At 38.7% G+C, this 18,578-nt stretch overlaps 1 protein-coding gene across 1 annotated transcript in view; it reads right to left on the reverse strand.

Moving 5' to 3' along the window:
• Nucleotides 1-708: 708 nt before the first annotated feature.
• The window catches only part of anos1a (anosmin 1a), a 37,007-nt gene continuing 19,137 nt past the window's right edge, over nt 709-18,578 (reverse strand). Inside the window, exons 3-14 of the mRNA XM_036563571.1 lie at nt 18,097-18,159; nt 15,227-15,449; nt 14,940-15,124; nt 13,345-13,474; nt 12,003-12,211; nt 9,384-9,525; nt 8,264-8,374; nt 6,138-6,226; nt 5,156-5,327; nt 3,689-3,906; nt 1,975-2,119; nt 709-1,078 (exon numbers count right to left, since the gene is read on the reverse strand). Of these exons, the coding sequence (XP_036419464.1) occupies nt 1,029-1,078; nt 1,975-2,119; nt 3,689-3,906; nt 5,156-5,327; nt 6,138-6,226; nt 8,264-8,374; nt 9,384-9,525; nt 12,003-12,211; nt 13,345-13,474; nt 14,940-15,124; nt 15,227-15,449; nt 18,097-18,159 (1,737 nt within the window). The 3' untranslated portion in view covers nt 709-1,028. The remainder of the gene's footprint in view (nt 1,079-1,974; nt 2,120-3,688; nt 3,907-5,155; nt 5,328-6,137; nt 6,227-8,263; nt 8,375-9,383; nt 9,526-12,002; nt 12,212-13,344; nt 13,475-14,939; nt 15,125-15,226; nt 15,450-18,096; nt 18,160-18,578) is intronic.

An 18,578-nucleotide genomic window follows, 5' to 3' on the forward strand; every position in this document is an offset into this window, starting at 1 on the left:
AATGAGAATAGATATTTAAGAGAAAATATCATAGAAGCGTCAACAACTGATCATAATACCAAATCATTCAGTATTTAGTGTGTCCACCTTTTGCCTTTGTTTTCAAGAGACTTGCTTTCAGTTTATCATAGAAATCTGCACAATATATTTAATGTTCAGTCTTAGAAGTTGGTTGTGTTTTCTGCTTCTCACACTCCAAGTAATCCAAACACATTCAGCGATGTTGAGGTCTGGATCCATTTTTATGTTCTGAGAACACCAGCAGCTTGTTCTTTGATCTGGAAATTTTCTTCTTTTTTATTTATTTTCTTTTCTCAATAATGGCTTCTTGACAGCTGCACATTCTTTCAGAACCATAGTGTTGTCTTCTCACAGTGGAAGGATAGCGCTCTCCCTCTCTCTCTCTCTCATATTATATATATATATATATATATATATATATATATATATATACATATATATACACACACACACACACACACACACATATACACACACACACACACACACACACACACCAAAGACGAAAGCTTTAAGTACTGTATGGACTGTGGTGAGAGTTATGGTGGTTCCATTTTCTCCAGTTTGGGAAACTCCTGTTTTCTCCCTAATTTTCCGCTGACTTTCTCCTTCCTCCTCAGAAATATCTCCTCAGAAATGAATAACTTGTACTTTTTGACTGGAAATCAAATGAATGATGAGTTGACGTTTGAACAGCACTGCAGTTTTTTTTTCCAACAACAAAGTAACTCACTCAGGTTATTTTTTGTATCCATTTTATCTTCATTATTTTACACTTTTTCTGTTCCTATTTTCCTCCTTGCCTGACTCTCTCAATGATGGATATCCTTTGTTGGGAATGTCTTTCCAAATCTCCTTCTCAACACTTCCAGAGTCAGATTTTTGAAGGGTTCTGACCTGCTCAAAAGCTTCTGCTATGAGCTTCTCTCCTGAATGTTCTTTGGTTCTTTCGGTTCTTCGGGTTCCTGAGGAGCTGGGGTTAGGGTTCTAGATGGTTCACTTCAGTTTCAGTGCTCTTCTGCGACTGACCTCAAGTGGTGCTTCTTCACCTTAGGTCCTACAGATAAGAACAAAACACTGAAGGCATTAGTCCACATGCTAACCATCGATTTTTCAAAATGTCTGTCTAATTAAATTAAGATGTGAACAAAATCATTCAGAGTCCTTTGATGTGAAATGCTTCTATTCTAATGAGTCATAATTGTCTGCAGTGGTGGTAACAGGAACCAGACATCTGAAGTGCTTAAGGCCCCTGAATTTTACCACACAAACAAATTATTGTATGAAAGTTTGTTAATACACTTGCTGAAGCCTGAGACATTGTTTGGGTATTTTGGGTACATTGGGATAAGGTGTTGACCTAAAACATACATAAAATCCAATTACGGTGGAGAGATAGATGTAGGGTTCACTGATCGTTTTGCATAGTAAATGCCAATATTTGAGTTCTATACATAATGACCCCTGGTTCCCATCTCCACACTGTAAATAATTCCAAGTCAGTGTGTTTCTCTATAATGAATGAATAAAACTACTCTGAATTACTTAGTTTAATTCAATGACTTAATGACTTAAGTATGCACACACACACACAGGCATGCTGTGACCTTCTAATTGGCTTTCACAAATCCACAACCATGACTTCTATCAACATTTAAAAGCCTCTATGTCACAGTCACTTGACATTGCATTTTCCTTGGATGGCTGGATGGCTTCTAAAGGCCACACTTTAAAAAAAGATTTTCTATTCCAAGCATTGGGTGCTGAAGACCTTGAATAAAGCCCAGACTCACCATTATACATACATATTTATAATGAAACATCATTAGCAGCATCTTATTATGGTGTATTATTTCTTATGCAACCACAAAGCAGAAAGGAATAGAAATCAATGTTATATAAATGGTATTTTAAAGCTAAAACAAAAGTGCTCATTAGGTTTTGGGTGCTTACTATACTGCAGGACTGGCCTGGCATGACCTGGAGTCTGGAAGGTTCTGGAAGTGGTTGGACCCTGTCCTCCAGTGGTCATCACCCCCACCTCCAGCCTGTAGAGAGACGCCATTTGCAAGCCAGAGACTACAAGAATATTTCGCTCCTGAGGGAGAGAGAGTAAGAAAGAGAAAGAAAAAGAGAGATCGAGAGAGAGAGAGAGAGAGAGAGAGAGAGAGAGAGATATTGGATATTTGACAATTTGACATATTGGAAAAAAAAATAAAACATAAAATGCACTGACTTTTACATTTGACGTTTTATAAACAAGCATCAGGGGAATACATTGGATCGATCTAGCCAAATAAAAGGTGCCCCATGCAATGGCCTGAAATGTGGAAAAGCTATTTTGGGGATCAAGACTAAAGAGCTATTTTGTTTGGACCAAGGTCTGACTGCTGGGACTGGCTATTGTGCACAGTTTCAGGCTCTAGTTTCTAAATTTAAAGAATCTGACTGACATAGACTGTCAATAATTCTTAGATAACTTAGCCTCATAGCTCCAGTGCAAAACTAAAGAAGCAAACTTCAGACACCAAACATGTTTTGACTGACTGACCACATTTGGTGTAAAGGGATATTGTGTAAAGACTTATGAAGACTTCATGAAGACAGCTGTGTTGCAAAGACACTTTGTCGCACCTTGCAAAGAACTGAGGACTAGTCTTCCTCAAACTGGTCAGGACAAGACTAAGTAGACTTATGGTGCATTTTGAGGTCCTTGTAAAATGCAAAACTTCCAAGTTTACCACAAGGAAGTGGTGCTCAAATGGTGACAAAGTTGTAAACACAAGTGCAAAACATGAGCAAGCTACAGTTTAATAAGAGTTTACCAGTTTGCAAGACTAGACATGATTTTCTAAGTGAAAACAAGTTAAAACATCCTCTACAAGGAACTTAAGTATGCCATTTGTTTTTACGAAGTTTAGTGCACAAATGTTTTTTTGTTGATTTAAACATATTGGAAAATAATGAAATATAAAATGTCATTTTTGCAAAGGCCACATTGTATGTTTCCTTTCTCCCCCGATATGTTAAATTCAGAAAATAAACAGTAATTGTACATTAAAGTTTGCAGAACTGTGTTCTCTGTAGTGGATGTGTTAACTTATTTTCACTTAGAAAATCAACAAAACATGTAATTTAACCACAGGTGTCTAACCTTTGCACATAACTGTATCAGCAGACTGATAACATCTGATACTGTGTAAACTCATGCAGGGAGTGATGTCATTGGTCCATCCAAGCAGATATATATACTGATAAATTTGTCAGGCACTGATGACCAATCATAGGCAAACAACTAGTACTTACAATTAGCTCACATGACAATATTCTAACTTTTCAAGGAACATCTGCATACACTAGTAGACAAAACTCAGTTTGTTTTTTGCATCATAATATAGGCACTGTCAAAAAGAAAGGTGCCAAAGGTGTTCATGTAAACAATGCCATAGCTTAACCACTTATGGATCCCTAAAGGACCTTTCAGTGGGTAGATCTTTGAGAAACCCTTTTGTAAATGATACGTGGAAGCAAAACTCTTAAAAAGAATCTCCACATAACATAGAGGTTCAATACAAATTAATATTTTTCCAACAATTGTATATCCCTGCAAAGAACCTTTATTTTTATAATGCTGGAAAGGTGAGAGTGATGGTGGTCAGGCACTCACTGGAGGTAGGATTTGGGACTGAGAGATGAGGCTGTTTGCAAGGTTGTTTTTGCGGCTCTCGGCGGTGACCTCTGCCCAGGTGACCTGGTAGCCTGTGACCTGCTGAGGTGATCGAGGCACGGCCACCACCCACGAGAACAAGCCAGTCACGTTGCCCTTGTGGACGGAGAAGGCTGCAGTAAGGTTCTCTGCCCTGGCCAGGACTTTTGGCGGAGCAGCTACAGAAAGAAATGTTCAAAGGATAATTAAAGGGATTAGAAGGGAGACCGGCCTGATGTGAATTAATCAAAAGCTGATATGCTCCATTTGACTCATTTAGCTGTAATTTTTCTCACTTGTAGCTCACTGAAGCATCCACATTTTTACTCAGTTCGCCGCCACCCCGTCAATTTTTTTGAAACCAATTTACATGCACTAGCTAGGCCAGAACACGACGCTACCAAGCCATGAAAGTGAAGACCTTACGAAGACAATTTTATGTTATGAAGACACCTTGTGTCAACTCTTGCAAAGAACTGGGGTGAATGAGGACCAGTCGTCCTTCAGTACCCTATATTCAAGATTCCACACACAGATGTATGTTGTATTTTGGGATCCCCATTAAACTCATGAACTTCTGAATGTACCTCAAGTAAATTCCACTCAAATGGTGACCAAGTTGTAAACACAAGTGAAAAACTTTGGAAAGCTCCATTGTATACGATTTTGACTCTGTTTAACTCATTTAACTAATACATTATATTGGTCTATTATTAACCCCTGGAAGTGTGATTTTATAGTAATATTTCTTGTAGGTCACTGAAACAACCAGATTTTCATCCAATCCCAGCCCCCACCGATTTAGATGTTGCCGGATCCTAAGCACGAGCTGGGTATCCCCATCACATGCTGCTACCAAGCTAGGAAAGAGAAGACTAGTATATGCATCCTCCAAAACACATGAATCTAGCAACAGCATCTTTTGAACTCCCCCTACTGCAATATCATTGGACAGTTCAGTGTGCTTGGAGAAAAACTCAAACTACCAATTTTGTTGCATTAGCTGACAAACGCCCATGTCATCACATTAAGCGATAGGAAAAGTGAGGACCATCCCGCCCACCCAGAGAGAGTGAGACCAATTATGCTGTCTTGGACTCTCAGCCTTGGATGGCTGTAGCATCACCATTGACTGAACTCACACATCTTCTGACGACAGGATCAACATTCAGATGGTTGCACCACTTCAGAGTGAAACTAATGACAGTAATAACTTTTGGCTTCTAAGGGATAATGAGACGCTGAGGCGCACCTCTGTGATTTAATACTCTGGAGCATCTGCAGGTATGGTCTACTGCTTCTTAATCAGGTAACAGATGCCCTGAGCAAAATTAAGAGATAAACCTCTAATCCTTGCTGTTTGTGAGAATAAGCTTGCACAGCGCTTGTGTAAACTTATCTATTAGTCTATTGATATAGGAGACTAACCTGGTTCTCCAGGGCAGAGGATAGGTTTGGCGCTTTTTCCCTGGATGGAAGCACAGGATGGGGTGTAGAAGGTAGTGCTTTCTGCCTGCACTCGGCCTTTGGACCCCGCTGGATGGATGAAGACTTTATACTTGCAGGAGAACTGTAGACCAGGCAGGCTTGCATAATTCTCCTTTGGAGCACAATATAATGAAGTTATGAGCACCCCAGTACAATTAAGATCATGAGAAGAAAATAAAAGATAAAAATCATGAAAAGTCACAATCAAGGTTTTTTTTTGCCCCGGTCCTAAATTGTATAGTTTATTATTAGGTATCTGTTGATATCAAGTCTGATTTAATATTTGTATATCCATAGATAAAAAAAACGCATAGTGCACAAATAAAGTACATTAAAGTTGGTAAAATCAATACAATTTTGGTAAGATATGCTGCCAATTATATTAAAATGCTACAGTAAAGTCAGTTCATTTTAGTATGTATGTCACATACTGTGAACCGGGGTGATTTTAAGTTAGGAGGGCTCAGCCCCCAAAGAGGATATGCAAAACCAGAAATACTTCCACAGTTGAATGCAACAAGGCATTGACTTCGCTTGATATAGTCAATACTGACCTATTAAAATAAGCCATGATCAGCTCTGACACCAATTAAGACTTCGGTAGAATTAGAGCTCAGTATTTTAATCGATATTTGACTGTTTTCTAGTAATAGTGGGAAAGTTTTAAAGTGAGCTAGTGTCTGATTTCTTACCACATGAGTATCTGTCTTCTAAGTTAAACTACTTGTCATCAACATTCCTGCTTTGTGTTTCTCAAAGGAACTCCTCAAAGAACTTCTCGAGATTTCCCATTTGGTCTTTTATCCACTCACAGTGATCAATTGTTATTTCCTACAGTGATCTGTCTTATGGTTGAATTCATGCCAGGGTATGAGCCTTGTACCTGTAAATTTCTAGTGGGTAAGATGAATTGGGAGGCTACCTGAGTGATGAGCTTCTCCTGGATTCTGCTTCCATTATGCGAGCAGAACTCAGGGAACCAGTGCACACGGTAACGGCTCACATTTGGGTCTGGAAAAGAAAACAGGCAGTGGTTTTAGCATTGAAAACCAGCTAAATTAGACACATCTGGCCCAAAGCCACAACAAATGTACAAGACCTGAAGGTACCAAACACAATAATTTTCACTCACTCTTCCTTCCAGGACACTTCTAGTTCTCTGATAGTCCTTGGGTCATCTGCATGCACAGCATTTTTAAAATTTACCCACAGATTTTCAATGATGTTTAAGTAAGGGGACTCTGAGGGCCATTTCAAAAGCTTCAGCTTCTGTTTCTTGAAGTAGCTTGTGGTGGATTTTGAGGAATGTCTTAAGTGGTAGAAGCCAGCCTCTTTTCAGCTTCAGTTTCTTGACTGATTTTGTCATGTTTGCTTCTAGAATTTGCTGATATTTAGTGGAATTCATTCCTCTATCTACTCGTGATGTTTCTATATGTTGCTTGCAGATCATGTTTGTTCAAGCAACGCTGCACAATAGATGGGTGCACCAACACTGGTGAGTCAGCTAAACCTTCCTGCAAGTCCTTTGCTGTCATATGGGGGTTTTGCTTTGCCTTTTGGGCTAGCATACTAGCAGTTCTGTCTCAGAGTTTTCATGGTCTTCCAGATATTCCCTTGTTCCCCTTATCTTTCATTTCTTAATGACATTTCGGACAGTGTAAAAAGTTGCAAGCTGGACAATTTTTTTATATCCATCCCCTTTGCAACCATAAATTAGACAATGCTATAGTGAGAATGACAACAAGCAACTAGTCTTCAGTGTAGAACAAAGCGAAGTGAGGTTGCCTAGGACTGTTCTATAAATGATACAAGAAAGCAGCAAGAAAGCAAACAAGCTTCTTTTAAACAGAACTAAGATAAAAGTTAACAGATTAAAATAAAATTAAAGTCAACTTGAATGGGAAATCATAACACCTTATTTTCATGCTGACATATTTCTGAGTGAAAGATGGTATCAGGGATGGTCTCTGAGCTAGCTGAGCCTTTTTCTACACGATAGGTGGGGCTGGTAAGAGGGGGAGGTGATACAATCATACTCTTAATATTATTTTGCCCTGCCTGCTGTTGGACAATGACATAATCAAAACTCAATAGATGTTTTAGAAGTAAGTAAAAGTCATTACATTTTGATTGAAGATTACAGGGAAAAAAGTTTTGTCTTTTTAATAAAACGATGTGATGAACCGTGACCAGGGATATGAACTAACAAGGTAAAAATGGCATTTTTCATTTCAGGCTTACTTTAAGATGTACAGAAACCACCAAAAACATTTTATATCCTGATCTCATTCATACCTTTGAATTATCTCATTCGTTTCAGTCTGTATAGCCCCTTCGCCTTGCAATGTTTGCATGAAAAGAACTATATGAAAGAAGATCTGACTTGATTTCATTCTTTTCATGAAAATCATTTCATTTTGTTTCTTTTGCAGTTTAGCTGTAGTCAAATGCCTGCATATCATGTCCCTTGTCTGCTGAATGATGGCACCCAAACCCAGGCAATCTCCATAATGTACAGCAGTGATAAGCATGAGTAGTCTTCTCAAATCTCTTCCCCATCCATTAGAAGGATTATGAATGCATTTGAACTGTGGCCAATTCTGGACTTATATTAAAATGATTCATGGGCTTTATCCTTGGATGCCTCCATACAAAATCGAGGCTCTTTTCTGACCATTTACAGTGGATACAAAGTATATTCATCTTCAAGGGCAGCAGCATGTAGTTCCAGGTACACATCTAAGATCATTCACCAAGTAATGCAACTGTCACAGCTTCTTAATAAGTGCAGACATGCTAGTTCATGATCAAGACTACACTGATTTGAGTAAAGTTTTTCCGGCCAAGTGGCAGCAAGCCATTGTTCTTCTTTTAATTACACAAAATCCTGATCCTTAACTTTATGATTAGCTCTTTGTTTACGCAAAGACAGATCTGTGCTTTGAGGTGGGGTCCTTTTTACTGCAGTTCAAAACACCACAGGGTTTTTCCCATAGCCCCTGAATTGATGAAAGACGAGATCCATCCGTTCCTTCCATTCCTTCATACCTCGTTTCTTCCAGTAAACGCGAACCTGGAGCTGTCCGTCTTGGTAGAATGGTGTGCCCACGTCCAGAATGTCTGACTGAGATTTCTGAGGCACAGAACTCACCGTGGGCTCTGAAACGAAGCCAATCATGAAAACACAGTATCACTGGCATGAAACCGAATACAAACCAAAGCCACCAAATATGCAAGGCACTCTGAAAGTAATAACACTTAAACCAAGATTACGGGAAATAAAGGCAGAGTAGAAAAATGTGGAGAATTTATAGCGCTCCTTTCATTCACAACACCCATAAGAAGTGTAAACTTTACAGAAGAAACATGCATTAGTAAATAAATCCCTTTACAAGGGGAAAATGCATTAATCCCTTAAACGGGTGGCTTATTATTAGATTGTTAAACTCAAATGGCCCACATCCTGTTTCCCTGAGGTCCACTTATGAAGTTTAAGTGGTTTAATGCACCAAAAAAAATTTTTTTTTCTGACATTAATCTTTTTCCCACCTCTATTTGTCACTTAATCAAACAGGCTGTTTTGGTTACTGAGCCTTTAAGGTGGATAGATATAAATGGCCTCAGTTCTGACTGGCTGTCTCAAAAAAAGCAGTCCAGGAGAAACACTCCTTATAACTTCAGTGTAAATGGGTGGGGCTAAACTGCTTTAGACTAAATAGAAAGATATCTGTAAACATGTTGTTTAGATTTTTTTGTTACAACAATTAATGCAATTTTTTTGCAGCCTGATTTTAACATATAGACTGCATAGACTGGGAAGTGAATGGTCTGTTTTAAAACATGAACAATGCTTAATAAAATATCTACATCAAACTAGAAAGCAAGGAGAATTGGTTTTCCATGATACTGCCCATTTAAGACTTATTCAATTATTCAGTAACTCTGATAAAGCACTTGATAACTGTGAATCTAAAACCTAGGTTAGGTAGGTTTGTCTACGGGATTAAAATTATAATAACCAATAACCTTACTTACAATGAATGAAAGCTGAGGGTGCCATTACCATTCAGTTATGCTATATGGCAACAAAGCTTTCATGCATGGTAAGCTACATTAGCACTGTATGGGTGAAGCATCCCTTTAAAAGATAAGTGAATAAGGTGCATACGCGTCTCTGTCCGTTGTGTTGAGAAGCGCAGGATGGCCTTGGAGCTTTTCAGAGGGAGTTGGCCCCAGTAGGATACGGCCTGCAGCTCGAGTGTGTAGCTTCTATTCTCCCTCAAACCCTCCAGTTCGGCTGAACTAGAGTCCTACACACAAAAAAGGTAAGAAGGTAAGGTAAGAATGCTGCCACAGTACTGAAGGATCAGACAGCTAAAGTGGCCCCTTTATCCAAGAGCCATAGATAAATGTACAGTGAGTACATGTTGTATATCATATTCACAAAATAAGTGTAAAGGGGCTTTCTGGCCTAAAGCTAGTTTATCATGTTATTTGTTGTGTTATGCAGCACAGCATTATATGCCTCAACCTTGCTTTATATCGTTATCATGTTTTCATTCATCAGTTTTCTCTCACTACAATACCCAGCATGCTTTGCACAAACACGTAAGAAATCCTTGTTACGTCAACCAATTCTGACAGCTAGCTAATGATTTGCTAACAAATGCACCTGAGCTAGCATTAGTGTAACTCTCTAGTGTAACAATCATTGAAGAAAATCATAAAAAAAACAGTGATTCTATGTTTATTAAGCACAAAATGAACACCAGAGACAAGTTTTTTATCCTTTCAGCCTAAGAAAATAAGCAAAACTAAGGTAAAGAATCAAGATAGCCAGTTGTCTAGCTTGCTAACTTAGCTTTTAGCTTGTTTCCTAAATCACCTAACCTCCTAATCTGAGGAGTCATTTCTGCCGTTTAAGTAATCCATTCCTCCATTCTAGTGATGATTTGAAGACAGTTACTACAGTTATGAGGTTGCATTAAGGTATTTGGTTTCCCAGCAACAACATGAGCTATTTGCTTTCCTTCTGCATTCACCAGCTAATGGAAATCAAAGCAGTCTGCCACCAAAAATCCACCCCAAAGCAGTTGCGGGGCAGGAAAGTCCTACCTCTTACACCAGAAAATCTCACTTTAGAGACTACTGCTGCTCTGCTGTAAGAGGCGCGAATAAGTATGTTTATCTCACATTTGTTGTTTGCTATATTTCAATTTGGCCAGAGTGCCTCTTCAGGAAGGTCCATGTGTTTGAACAGTCATATTTTCACTATAGGCCAACATTTTGGAAGCAATACAAACAACCATGAACATTCATATTTTAAGAGATAATAGACAACAATACATTTATTAACAGAATAAATAGGCTCATTAAAATGTCTGCAGCAATAGTGTCCAGCTAACTGATTCTTAAAAGAACAGTCAGACAATGACAACATATTTCCTAGTACTTTAAAAAATAACAAAAACTGTTGACTCAGACATTTACAATGGAAGCCAATGGGCGGATGTTAAAGAATCAGATAAGTGTTGGGTTGAATTGTTCCTTTTAATTATTTTTGCTAAAAGTAATAATAAATGTAATGACATTGTCCCACTGGGATGCTTCTGAAGTCTTCATTAATCCCTTAAAACTGCAGGCTTATTACATCCTAAGGGTTATTATTTCAGTAACTACACGGACTGCAACGCCAACTGGCATTGCATGAACTATTCTTATGTTATAAGAGTGCATAATAAAAGTAGGGACCCACTAAATGCTCAGTGTAAAGGTTTACAAACTTTAAAAATCATGTCAATCAATTCCTTTTGCCTTTGGTTTATAAGAAAACAATGTAAACTCTGTCAAACCCAGTTAGCACCTGACTGCATTCAGATGGTACAAAGAACATTTAGTGATGTATTATTACTACATTTATTAATCATCTAACCAATTAAACAAGACAAAAGCTTTCGTGTATGGAAATACAGCACATGATGTAATTCAAATTCTTGTATTTGGCATTCTGGTATGGCTTGGATAAACAAATGATTTCCATTATTTTCCTTTTGTAATAAGAGCTTCAAATACAGCACTAGAGGTTTTATATTAAAGCAAGGTTTTGATGTGTCCCAATTCAACCAGCAGTTATTTAAAAAATGTGGGTTTACAAGAAAATGTCCACAACTCCCCCTCCAGCCTTTTGAAAAATGTAGCATGTAGATAAAACACAAACAGTGCCGCTGCCACCCCTGAAATTGCTCAGGGGAAAGAAAAAAAATAAACTCCTTGAAAATGATCTCACTCGAAGAAAAACAATTTCGTTGTTATTAAGAGATTTCCTTTTCTCTAACGGAACGAGAGCCGATATGCTGTTTTTGGCCATTTGTCGGACGACGCAGAGAAATGCTGCCTTTTGCCAGCAGCAGTGATGCAATGCAATACCACCCTGCTTCACTGTCTGAGAGCTCTGATTGAAGGCTTTGTGTGATCAAAGGCGCTCTCGCGAGTTGTTTATCTTGCGCCGTTTGCGCTGGGATACTTAATTTGTTGCGGCTTGCCGAATGAAAAAGAAAAACGGAGCTGTGGAGTTTCTGCCTTTGAGGGGAGTTTGAGGAATTAGAGCAGCCTGCTGGTGGTGGGAGAGAGAGGGAGAGACAGAGAGAGAGAGAGAGAGAGAGAGAGAGAGAGAGAGAGAGAGAGAGAGAGAGAGAGAGAGAGAGAAACGCCTAAAAGAAAGGAAGGCATGAAAGAAAGAAAGAAAGAAAGAAAAAGAAAGAAAGAAAGGAAGCTGAATAATATTTACCCCATTGACGGTCTTCCTCCTCTTGAGTTTTGGAGGAGTGGCCAGTTCTCCACCGCTGACTGTCCAGCTCCAGGACAGTTTGTAATGATGTACTGGGATGTCCAAGTCTGCTGGAGCTTCCCAGTTTACATGAACAGACACGGACCGGTCTGGACCAAAGGACATGTGACTGACCCGCATGTCAGAGGGGGCCGGAGGCGGGGATGGATCTGAATGGGAGAAATATTGATTACATATGAGAGAGAGAGAGAGAGAGAGAGAGAGAGAGAGAGAGAGAGAGAGAGATATTATATAGAGAGTCATATAAAATATAACACAGAAAATATTCAGCCCCACTTTATTTGGACAGACCCTCAATAGATTATCTGGAGATGTTCAAATTATTTACAAACTATCTGCTGAAACTTGGGTCAGGGTTAGGATTAGGTTTAGGTTTGAAGTTAAAGTTAGAGTTAGAATTAGCGTTCAGGAAAATGAAGACAGATATTTAGCTGAATGTGAGTTAAGTGTAAGATAAGCATCTGCAAAACATCTACAGTGGACTATCCAAATAAAGCGTTACCATTTAGATTAAATTGAGTTTAATGAACATGTACATGTAATTCGCACTAATGAAACTGTTGTATTTATATTTCCTTCTGCTCAGTTAGAAATAATATGCTAATAAACACAAATACACTATTTAATCACTTATGATTTGAATAAACAAAAGTGTTATTAGTGTCCTCTATTACCTGATGTCCCATCATTTTTTAGTGCATGGGAGGGTCTTTGTGTGCCCTAGACACTACTTGAATCTGTTACTTCATCTGGTTTATTATTATTGTTGTTTGCTACACTATTCGTATGCAATCAGTAATTAAATCACTATTTTAATAGAGTATCAAAAAAGAAAATGTTCCATACAGTATAATGTAATTTAATACTGATATCCTCTTTGGTCTCTCTGTCAAGTATTTGACGTCTTTCTTGAAAAGCACCATCAGTGATCTAAACCAGGCATCAATGTGTATATGACCTTAGAATCAAACATCATATCAAGCCTGAAAATATGTGTATCGTTGTACTCCTAGTAAATATTAATTATTTACAAATAATTAATTATTAATTATAAGTAAAAGAATTATACAGAAATGTGCAAAAATAAAATAACATGACAATTCACACAACAATAACTTCATCAAATTCAAATCAAAATAAAACATCTTGTGAGAAATAACCACAGATGAGAATATGATGAATATAAAACTACACCATGCTGTTCTCATCATCAGCAATGACAACACGGAGTGATTCAAATCAGTCATGTCATAAATATTCTCTAGCTCAGTGTCTCTCTGACCTTTGGATGATCTGAAGTGTCTGCTGGGCATGGTGTATCCTCTGGTGCCGTGCACGTTAACCGCAGCCACCCTGAACTGATACCAGCGGCCGGGTCGAATATCAGACAGCCACACGCGCTCCTCAGACGTCTACAACATCCAATCAGAGACAGAGGATTCAGTACAACAGCCACAATATAGACACTTCCATTCTATAGATAAGTGCTGTTATTTTAAGCATAATGCACAACTTACATAATGTAGATTTAAATACTTTAAACCAGACACCAAATGATATTTTTAGATTTCAGGAAATAATTTAATGTATAAAATATATGAGAAAAGGTTGTATGATACTAAAAATGAGTATTATCATCCAGCAAACTTTGAATGAAAAACAAGATAAGATGTGACAAACTATACAGTCATATGCAAAAGTTGCACATGCTTTGATAGTTTTCTAAGTGAAAATAAGTTAATACATCCTGCCCAGAGAACGAACTTAAATAAAACACTTTCCTGCTGATTTTAGCACACTTTTTCTTTTGGTCTTAGTCTTCAAACAACTGATTAGTTGTATGAGGTGCTTCTGCTTCGTTGGATTGAAAATCCACAGCCTTTGTGGATGACACTGGGGACCCGTTTTAGACGATCCCTGCTGTTTCCATGACTCAGTAAAATTATCATCTAGCTTTAATGTTGTGATGCTTTTAAAGAAGGTAAGGTTCTTTCACACAAACACAGAATCCCAGCATGGCTGGTTTGACAGTCGAATGAATAAATGAACTAGGGATGCGCACGGTGCTCAAGTATTCGGTTTACTGTTCAAGGTGCCAGTTAATGAATGGGTGGTTGACAGGCAGTCAGAATGGCTAGATTACTAGCTAACTCGAATGAAGAGAGGGTGTAAGAGACGTTTTATTAAAGCTGTGGGGGCAGGACAAACCATATAAACCTTGTCATTGGCCAGGGCAGTGCTTACATAAGTATTACCCGAGATTAGGACCACCCAGCTTTCATAAGGGGAAAATTTTGGCATGTATTGGACAATGGACTGTTATTCATAGGGAATACTTTGTAGTTGTATACGTGTACATTGCATGCAAGATTGACCTAATTTGAAAGAAATTATAGTTTTAGTATGTATGTTGGGAACCACAGTAGGATCATGTGTAATTATTTGTACACTAATTTTTTTGTTAGGTAACCTGCTGAAATTTGAAGACCATTTTTGAAATATAGCATTCTGGATATTAAATTCATAATACAGCTTTCTCTGTCATATTAGAATCATCTGCAACTTTGTTTTTAATTCTCCCACATCTAAAATGTCTTTGTTTATAGCTTCTTGCTAACTATTTGGAACCTGTGGGATGGCACAGTGCTAGTATATAGCACTAATTTTATGTATCTGCCACTACCTTGATTTATATCATGAAAAACATTTATGCCAAACTTCTGAACAGTGATTCTAAATGTCTGAATGGCAGAGCAGGATGAGAATGGACGAGTGACTGACAGAATGTGAGAGAGTAAGTGTGGATGGATGAATTTAAACACATTTAAACATAAGCACCATGTTTCTCTCCCTTTTTTCTCAACCATGCACACGTACCTGTGCCACCACTTGCCATTCAGTAGCTCCATCCTCGCTGGGGTGGATGCCGTAGTTCCACCTTCTCTGCAGCACGTTCAGAACGGGCTCGGCCGACACGTTGAACTTGGAGGACCAGCGCACCTCCAGCACGCCTGAGGGCAGCTCCTCAAACACCAGCTCCTTCCTGGGCTTCAGAGGAGCGCCTGGAGTGTAAAATGCATAATGTTGTGGCAATGCATTGGGTTTCACTGTGTTGTGATGTGTTATCTTACATGTACTCTGCATTGTGTTACACTGTGTCGCACCTCTGTACAGGTTCCTAGGCGGCTGGCAGGTGTGTCCACAGCCATTGGGGCAGCACTTTTTGTGGGCAGAGCATTCTCCATCCTCCTCACAGCCCTCCACGCAGGCGGCGGCAAAGCCAGTGGCCCGCTCTGGAGCTGGACATTCACCCTGCTTCACCACCATGACCGAGCGCAGAAACTCACAGCTTGTCACACACTCACCATGACGCTTCGGAAACGCGTGCTGTGGATGCAAATAGGAGTAGCACAGTGATTTATAGAAGGTTTTAACCATTTAAACTTCAACAGACTTCCTTTTCCCAGTCTCTTGACAACCTACATATTAGTCTCATAGTGGTTACTATACAGTCATAGTAGTTACTATATAATAATGTAGTTACTATATAATAATGGGGAATTCCATTGATTACTCTAAATTACTGTATAGTTCAATTTTTAAGATGTACACAAAATCATTCACTTCGTATAATGAGAAAAGTGTCCATGCTAAAGAAAATTACTGAGTCAGAATTGTTCACAGTGGTGCTGATAGGAACCAGACATCTGAGGAGTTTAATGTCTCTTGAAGCCTCATCACAGGAAGTTATTTCGCGAAATCATTATCTACACACTGCCTGATGCCAGAGACATTGTTTTATGATAGTTGTGTAATTTTGTGGTTGGGTTAAATAGCACTATGGAAATGCCAATGTTGTCATTTGTTATAATACACTCTTAAAAGGTGCCAAAATGATTCTTTAGAGTAATGGTACAGAAGAACCAGATTTGCTTCCCAATCTTTCAATGGAAGGTTCTTTAAAGAACCATTGTTATACATATTTTTTTCAGTCAAAAAAGCTAATAGTTGCTACAAATGAATGAAAGTGAATAGTCACTAAGTAGCCTCATGCTAATTGCCGACTACTAACTTCTACTTTTTGTTAGCCATGTTATCATGCTTTGTTGCGTTTTTTGTTAGACTAAGAAAAGACGTTTGCTACCAATAGCAATATACAATATTTGACCAAAAGTATGTGGACATGCCATGCTGGACATCCTATTCCAAAAGCATGGGTGTGAGCATTAATATGAAGTTGCCCCCTCTCTTTACGGCTATAACAGCCTCCACTCCTCCGGGGGAATGCTTTCCACAAGATTTTGGAGCATGTTTATGGGAATTTGTGCCCATTTAGTCAAAAGATCATTTGTAAGGTCATACACTGCATTTGGACGAGAAGGCCTGGTTCACAATCAACGTTCCAGTTCATCCCAGAGGTTGAGCTCAGAGCTCTGTGGAGGCCACTGGAGTTTTTCCACATTAAACCCGTCAAACTATGTCCCTTTAAACACAGGGGCACAGTCTTGCTGGAACAGGAGAGGGCCATCCCCAGACTGTTGCCACAAAGTTGGCAGCATATAATTGTCTAAAATGTCTTTGTATGGCGTTTCCTTAACTCTACACTTCACTGGAACAAAGGGGCCAAGCCCATACCCTGAGGAACAGCCCCAGACCATTATTCCTCCTCCACCAAACTTTCTGTCAGCACTATGCATTCCAGTAGGTAGCGTTCTCCTAGCGTCTGTCATACCCATCCATCATTCTGCTAGATAATGAAGTATGATTCATCATTCCAGATGATGGAATTGCAGATTCCAGTGACCGGAGCTTTATACCACTCCAGTTGACGCTTGGCTTTAAGCACAGTGATCTGAGACCTGTGTGCAGCTGTTCAACCATTGAAATACATTTCATGAAGCTCCCAACTCACAGTCTTGTGCTGATATTGCTTCCAGAGGCAGCTTGGAACTCAGTGAGGGATGCAACAGAGGACAGATGATTTTCATGCGCTTTGCGCTTCGGCTCTCAGTGGCCTCGCTCTGCAAGTTTCCACGGTTTACTTGTTGCTCACAACCACTTCAATTATACACCGCAAAAAGCAGTTGAGGGCAGATCTAGCAGCTTTTCAGTGTGACCTACTGCCAGCGTTCGTCTATGGAGATTGCATGGCTATGTGCTTGCTTGTATACACTTGTTAGCAATGGGTGTGACTTAAACAAATAATTATGAGGGATCTTCACATGACTGTATAGAGAAGTGTGTGTGTGTGTGTGTGTGTGTATGTATATATATATATATATATATGTATATATATATATATATATATATATATATATATATACATACACATACACATACACATACATACATACATACATACATACATACACACACACACACACACACACACACACACACACACATATTTGTATCATTAGTGCAATGTATTTTAATGCAATGTAGAACCCATGTTCTATGGGTTCTACCTACAATGTCAAGCTCTTTTTGGTGCTATATAGAACCTCTCTCAAAAAGAACCCTTTAAGCATTTAAATGGTTTTTTGAGTTTTCACGGTTCTATAGAACTAAAGAACCCTTGAAGAACTCGTTAATAACCATCTTTTTCAGGAGTGTCTCTTATATGTCTTTGACCATTGTTTAAAAGAACGCCCATTGTTCTTGCAATTTTATGAATCATGTAAGAGGAAAGGAAAAACACAGCTTGCTCAAAAATCAATTTAGATTAATAAAATATATAAATAAATAAAAAACCACTCTCATCTATAACAATCACAGGATTCGCAAACAAAGGAAACAAGGTCAACTTGAATTCCATCCAAAAAAAGCTGCAATCTAATTAAGGAAGTTCATTTTTGTTTGTCATTTTAATAATGGGAACTGACTAATATGGTAGAGAAGTCTTTCAGTATTGGAAAATAGATGATCAGCAGTATTTAGACAACAAGGACTGTGGACTGAGCAATAAACGGGGATTTTTTCTCTCTTGCTAAGAGCATCCCAGAAACAGTGTGAGGAAAATTGTAGCTGATACCTCGCACAGCTCCCGACAAGGTCCATCCTTTAGTTCCCAGGATTCCTTGCATGGCTCCAGGCACTGTGAACAGACAGGAGAGGTAAGACAGGACTGCATTAAAGGGACCACATCCTTTTCTTGTCTTTTTTTTTCACCTGAGGTTCACTTATAATGTTTATGGTTTGTTGAGAAATTAATTATTGAATCAAGCAAATAACAGTAACTGTGCATTAAACTGTGGAAAAAGTATGTTCTCTGTAGAGGATGTGTAACTTATATTCACAAAACTTCAACAAAACATGCAATTTGACCACAGGCACCTAAACCTTTACATACATGACTGTATGTAATGATTGCCCTCGTGCCTTATTAAGAAAACAGTCTGGGCTGAACTTCAATGTAAATGGGTGCAGCTAAACTGATATAGGCTGAACAGGCAGATATGTGTAAATGCTTCAGCTTTTGCAGCATCACAAAAACAATGAATTCAAAACAGGCTG

Source organism: Colossoma macropomum, unplaced genomic scaffold, assembly GCF_904425465.1.
Source record: "Colossoma macropomum unplaced genomic scaffold, Colossoma_macropomum, whole genome shotgun sequence".
NCBI lineage: Eukaryota > Metazoa > Chordata > Actinopteri > Characiformes > Serrasalmidae > Colossoma > Colossoma macropomum.